The 6,659-nt window shown below is 37.3% G+C and overlaps 1 protein-coding gene across 1 annotated transcript; it reads right to left on the bottom strand.

Moving 5' to 3' along the window:
• Positions 1 to 696: 696 nt before the first annotated feature.
• LOC111272352 (uncharacterized) lies at positions 697 to 5,913 on the bottom strand. Its single transcript, XM_022853767.2, has 8 exons — positions 5,812 to 5,913; positions 3,672 to 4,041; positions 3,158 to 3,295; positions 2,737 to 2,892; positions 2,468 to 2,614; positions 2,020 to 2,193; positions 1,746 to 1,841; positions 697 to 1,460 (listed from the first exon to the last, which is right to left on the bottom strand). The coding sequence occupies exons 1-8, from the start codon at positions 5,832 to 5,834 to the stop codon at positions 1,281 to 1,283; spliced, it is 1,284 nt and encodes a 427-aa protein (XP_022709502.1). The 5' UTR covers positions 5,835 to 5,913; the 3' UTR covers positions 697 to 1,280.
• Positions 5,914 to 6,659: the final 746 nt, after the last annotated feature.

Genomic DNA, 6,659 nt, shown 5'->3' with positions numbered 1-6,659 from the left:
TCAAATCTTTTGGAACTCTTGAAAACATGCGAAGCCCTAAGTAATAGCTGCTGTGCACCTATCTCGTAAAACTAAATATATTTCAATAAAACATGCCCCTTCACTAATTATTAGTAATAGTAGATTTGCATTAAAGGTCCAGTTTTGCTTGCATTCTCTGCAGAACTTGAAAAATTAATCAGTTAAATACAAAATGAACCATGATACTATATTTGCTATACAGCGAAATATTAATTCTAGATATAAAACTAGTCAGATTAAGGCAGATAGGGCACATGTCGCGAAATCATTGAATATGCGAAAATCAAGCGCGTTTTATTAGCGCCTCTCGATTTTTTACCGTATGATAAAATTGATAGTAGTTATATAACGAGTCTACCTGTTATATATTTGATGTAACCACCTTAGTACCGTCCCGTAGTTTTTCACGTAGTTCCCTGAACATAATTCCTATTATTTATACTCAGCGTAACCCCGTTTTTTTTTATATAAGATAATCATATTACGCAGATTATATATCACACATACCTTAACTTGCTATTTAAATTTGTCAAAATTCTTGAATTTCTGACCTGAGTCCTTATATTTGATTTCCAGTACTGCACCCGGTATCGCTTCATTGCTTTTTGTTGACTGAGCCGTGAAAAATTGGTTAGGATATCCGGTGCCAGCATATATACTTATTTCTTCGAACTATGAACGCGGCTAGGAATTTTTTATTTGAGTCTATTAATACATTACGTGCGCATATTCTGTCAGATTGTTGAAGATGGCTACATTCATGATCGACACAGTATACAGTGTATCTCTATAAACTATTTTGAACAAAATATCCGGTAGCCATTTTTATAAGTAAGAAGATCACAATGAGAATAGCCTGGGTTCGTAATGTAATTCGTGTAATACGAGTACTTTTAAACAAATACTGTGTAGTCACTACTCCTTGTCACAAGGTCAGCAAATTTTTAGGTATTTATGTTTACATAGGCCCGCTCAAACGAAAAGGATACATTGACAAAAACTTAATTTTGATGAAAAAATATTAAAATCTATACACCTTGGCTACCTTATTTTAAGTTAGAGCAGCTCGATTTCGGGACATTCTATAGAAAATGAAAATAGAATTTATTCTCACAGAAGCGGTAAGCGGAACTTAAATGATTAGGTATATACGTATATATATACGTTACTTAGCCCTCCTTATTTTTTTCTATCTATACATGCTTATATACCAATATATTGATATTGTTTGCAATCATATTAGTTATATAATGTAGAATCTATTCATTTGCAATTTTCAGCATCTTCGGTGCGCCGGGTGCAGCGGTGTTCTGAGTCGACATACTCCGCCTTTTGGCTTTAAAATCATCGCCCACAATTCTGCTTACGGCTTCACCTAAATTTCTATAGAATTTACGAAGGCGATCAGCATAAATAACCATAGGTTCGGCCTGACATTCCTGTAGAGGAAAGAAACAAAAGATAAACAAAATATAAGATCGCTGTAAATATACAAATACTAGATAGGGCAAAAGAAACAAGTCCTTTTCTATTGCTAAACGAAATCTAAGTGAGTTTATTGCCTGTCGATCGGCAACCAAAAAAATTAGATTTTCAATAAAAACCATAAACTACATACAAGCACACGTGAAATATGTGCATTATTGGTAATTAATTTAATAATAATTTAATAACTTTCTAATCTTTGCACTCATTTTGAACTGACTAAATTTTTTTTATTATACCTCAGAGATAGTGCGTAGCTCCTCTACTCCTTCCACGACTAGTGCATCCAGCTTCAAATGCCCACCCGAATCCGAGTCTTCAGTAGAAATTAGGATCTAAATAATTATATGAAACAAATTATTGACCGTATTCCACATCACTTCGAAACCTGTTCGATGCTCTATTTCATGTTTGTATTCTCTTCATTGGTGCAAGGTATCCCTTAATTGGTTTTTGTCCGTTTGTATCAGGTGCAGAAATACGTGTTTTATTGATAGTAAGTATAATTCCTACCTGATCTTCTTCGCATCGAAGCATACTTCTAGCAGTGGCGCCTGGTTGAGCGGCTGGCTCCTCGATCACTTTCACAATTTGATGGGTAACCGTACCATCATCCCGTGTAACCTCCAAAAGCCGTTCTTCGGGTTCAGGAGCACGCATTGTATGTTCTGGCCACTGACCGTTGACCTAATTAATGAATGGAAAACCTAATATAAATAATGTAACTCGAGTGCAACCTCTTGAGTTTTTGAAATCCCTATGACATAATTAACTCTGGCTGTAAAAAAGCAATAAAGTCTAGTTCGGTACATGACCCAGAAAAATATATGGCATCAAACTATTCTGTGTAATAATAAACGACAGCATTAGAAAATCGATTTGAGCCTAATCAACAAAATAATCTATATTTTGCAATACTTACTTCGCGATTAACGTGTGACCTATATTTTGCAATACTTACTTCGTGATTAACGTGTGTGGTACTGCCAAAGGCACGAATACCTTCACCCTCGTAATATACTTTACAGTAGGCTGTACAAAATGTGCCGATCTTAATTGACGATGACCGACCACCAGTTGATGATCGTGGCCGATTTTTTCGTTCGTCCTGTAAATATATATTTTTAGCAAAACAATTATGATTATGCTCGGTAAAAGCCTTTTCTTGCTAAAAATAATTATCATTATGATTACATTCATTGCCCTCATCATTAAGACCAGCAGTTGTACCTTATTTCCTTCTCGATTGCACCGGTAGACGGCCCATCCGACAGCCTGTTTATACCTGGACGTGGCTTTAATAAAGACGGTTCCATTGCTTTTCAGCTCTCTTCTGAAAGATTCGAACTCATCGCGTGTACTAAAGCTGTGATCGATCCACTCAACCTTCAAATAAACAAGAAAAAACATCTAGAATTTAGATTCTAGTTATAAACAGTCCTTTTTAAGGATACTTTTCATAGTTCCATCCACGTTATTCATGCAGAAAGCGTATATAATGCGCTCATTTTTATCGTTTAGGGATTTAATAGCAACCGAACTGAACAAAAAAAGTCAACAGTTAATTTGAACGTCATAAATCTACTTCAGTTGAGTGATGATTGCGAGTCATCAATTCTTGTAGTCTGCTGACACTAATCACCGTACTCACAGCTACTCCGTGGTCATTTTGCATATGCTCAAGAAGTTCTTTGCGTCCCTTACAGACGGCAGCACAATTAATATCAACGGTGCACGGGAACTGCATGCATCGCCACTGAGTCTGCTTGATTAACGGGATCAAATCTTCCTGTGAAGTAGAAACAGGGAGATTAGCAAAACACATGCACTGACATCGATATCCGTATTGTTGTGCTCTCTTCGATACGTTTTTACGAGAAATAGAATATGACTACATATTGAACTATATAATGTAACTCAAAAGCTATTTATAGTGCAGATACAAAAAACAGCGTCATTCATTAAATAGATAATTGCAAAAGTGGCACGTCCATTGATATTCACAGAAAAAAACAAAAGTTCCCTTGTAGGATGTTTAGTTTGATATCCTAGATGATTCTATATACGCTAACTTCTTGTGGAAAACTAATCAGCCCACGGACGTCCAACATTATACAAAAATAATGAAAAATGTCAACACTATACGGCTAACCATAATTGCTTACCTGTTCATCGGGGTGCTTTTTTGCAATATGCAACTTGAGAGCGTACAGTGTGCTGAGCACATTTCCGCAAGAAGGACACTGTCGATCATAGCGGTATTTTGTACCTGTCCCACCGGTTGATGTTTGGCTTGCCGAGGTGTCTTGTTCTGCCTGGTGATCTTCTTCTGTATACTGGTCCTGTGCTTCGTTATGCTCGGGATTCTCGTGCGTTTCCTCTTCTGGCTGATGGTGTATTGTCTGGAGCGGCCCTGCGATCTCATGCGTCACTACGGCCACAGTTTGAACCTGCGTATGGACCTGCTCATGGAGGTGGTCTGGCGGAGCTTGGATAAGCACAGGGGTACCATCGGTATAAACGTAAGAAATATTACTGAAATACGCATAATAGAACAAATTTTCTAAATGGGTTCCTGCAGACATCTATTGTGATTACATCCTCTCAAATGCTGCTTCTCCATTGAAGCAGGTTCTACAAGCGTTAAATTTTAAAATGAGCTTTACAAATTCCAGTTAACCGGACTCTTATATAACTAAAACTGTATTCGTTAAACATTCATTAAGGAAAGTAAATTAGAAAATCGTAGATATTCATGGCTCAAGATGGTTTTAAAAGCCAGTACTTTTGCGGCTAACCACCTTTTTCGTTAAGTGTGTAAAGAATGAGTGTAAATGGCACCAGTGTGGGTTTTTCAGTTGTTACAGATGGCGAGAAATATATTTCAGCGGGTTCTAATAGGCTCCGTACCGAATTTTGGGGCCATTTGATGATCGTTGCTTCGTTTCTTGCTCTTCGTTACAATTATTTTCCAAATGTACGCAATGTACCCGCTCGAATTCCCGTAGAGAGACTTAAACAAACAGATACTTCCAAATACGCCTAAGCATTATCAGCTCAAACTAATTCTAATATCCATGCCTATTTTTCACTGTAATCTCAATCGGCATCATGCGCGGAGCTTCTTTGTTAGTCCTATTCAAAATAAAGCTTGATTGTATTAATGCTAATTTGAAAAAATAATACCTAAAAAATAAGTACTAGTAGCAACAAGTATCAGCACGGTTATGTAAATAAAGCCTCTGCTTTCGCATGAAAAAAGTTGATCCTTAATGAGTAAAACGGGCTAGTAGTAGTTAAGTTTGTTATTACCATTTGTAAATATACTGATTTTTTTTGGCAGTGATAGTCACACATGCGCGTTCCGATCAGCAGAAACCGCTCCAGCCTTTTTTATAATTCATTTTCAGTTCTCTCTTTTACAACAGAAACAGTTACGAAATAAGGTAAACTCTCTCATAACTAAGCAAATTCAGGTAAGGCAATAGACGCCACGTTATTCGGCGAGAATACGGGGCAGGACTATATATATATATATATATATATATATATATCACCAAGGTATTTTATTGAACCACAGAAACTGATCATTTAGGTAACAATTTCAAATTGGTTAGTTTTACCCTTCCACTACACTTAGTTCGCCATTTCCATTAAATTATTATCATTCGTGAAGGTAAAATTTAGACTTTATTTTACCAAAAAAAAAACCCTGTCATCCGATTATGCCAAATAAGCAGACCTTAAGTAACATGAGACCTCTTGTCAGTACTAGTTCACTCTCCTAGGGCTCTCTTAGAAAATGATTTTGATATGAAAATACAGCAGCGATAAATAATTAAAATTATGGAAAATTATCATTATATTGATTATTATTATTAAAAATACGGCCGCCAGAATGAGCCATAGGACTGCGAACTTTAAAGCAAGATTTGATCTGATAAATGTTGTTGTGGTTTGGTCAACATCTGTTCCAAGCAATGGAGCACTCATATCGTCATGTCATTTGCGTATGAGGAGAACGCGCCTCTCGACTCTGGATGGCCGACACCAATCACGCAGTTGTGTCGAATAGAAGATTGAAATGGCCTGCGGCTGTCGAACCCTGGCGAAAATAAATAGCCATGTCTAGGGTGTTTATATGATGTCTAGGTTATCATAGTCGGGATCCAGTAACAACAAAAACCCATACACGGGCCATTGAAACTACACACAACCCGCAAAAGAGCGGCTATGGCGCGAACGCTTCAATGCGCGTAAACGTTGTTTGTTAATGAGATGCTCGCGCATACAATGCATACAGACCTTTCGGTTGGTTGACGGTCCATTTTTATGGGTTACGCGTCTTCAGGCACAGAACTCACTCAATCGCTCAATGGCGGCCATTCCTACATTGTCCTCCAATGGTTCGAATGAACGCATTCAAGAATTGGCTGAATTCTCCTAACAGTTCATTGTTATGGAGGGCGATTGCAATTTTTTGGGAGAGGGCCTTGTTAACGACTGTTTCCTGTATAAGCTAATTTTTTTTGGTAAATCATGGAGGACAATGAATCATAAAAACTTCAAATGGGCATTTTTTAGCATTTTATTGATCTGTCAGCCGTGACTAAAAGCTTTAACAACGCGTTGATGAATACTCGGTATATTAGAAAGGCAAGTATATTTTCACATTCGGGAGTCGCTGCACATTTTTGTTAAATGGCTATCAAAGTTATTCTAGCTATTTAAGTATTTACATCTCGGTGCAGTCGGGAACTATGGGCTTTTTTCATATTTCAAGTTTTACGTCCGGTATTGCCGTTAACCATTCTATCAGACAAACGACTCGCTGGCTTTCAGCCATTACAAAATGAAGTGTGCTTACGCCCGGGTTCGAACCTAGACCACAACATATGCCTAGGATGAATAGGCAAATACGTTATCTGATAAGCGGGTACGGGGACATGTTATCCACACGTAAAAGTGAACAAGCAACTACTTGGATGAGTTCAGAGTATCTTGTTATCCCTATCAGCGCAAATTACTTCTGTTTTTACTATTTAACGATGCGCTGTTATTTCTGTAATAGCACGAGAGATAAGAGCGATATAGGCGAAGCCTTTTGAATATTTAATGCAACCTTTGCGGTGACATAAAATACAAATAAACTT

This window comes from Varroa jacobsoni, unplaced genomic scaffold, assembly GCF_002532875.2.
Source record: "Varroa jacobsoni isolate VJ856 unplaced genomic scaffold, vjacob_1.0 contig02047, whole genome shotgun sequence".
NCBI classification, from domain to species: Eukaryota; Metazoa; Arthropoda; class Arachnida; order Mesostigmata; family Varroidae; genus Varroa; species Varroa jacobsoni.
Note: the sequence above shows the minus strand (reverse complement) of the source record. Positions and strands in the feature narration are given on the sequence as shown.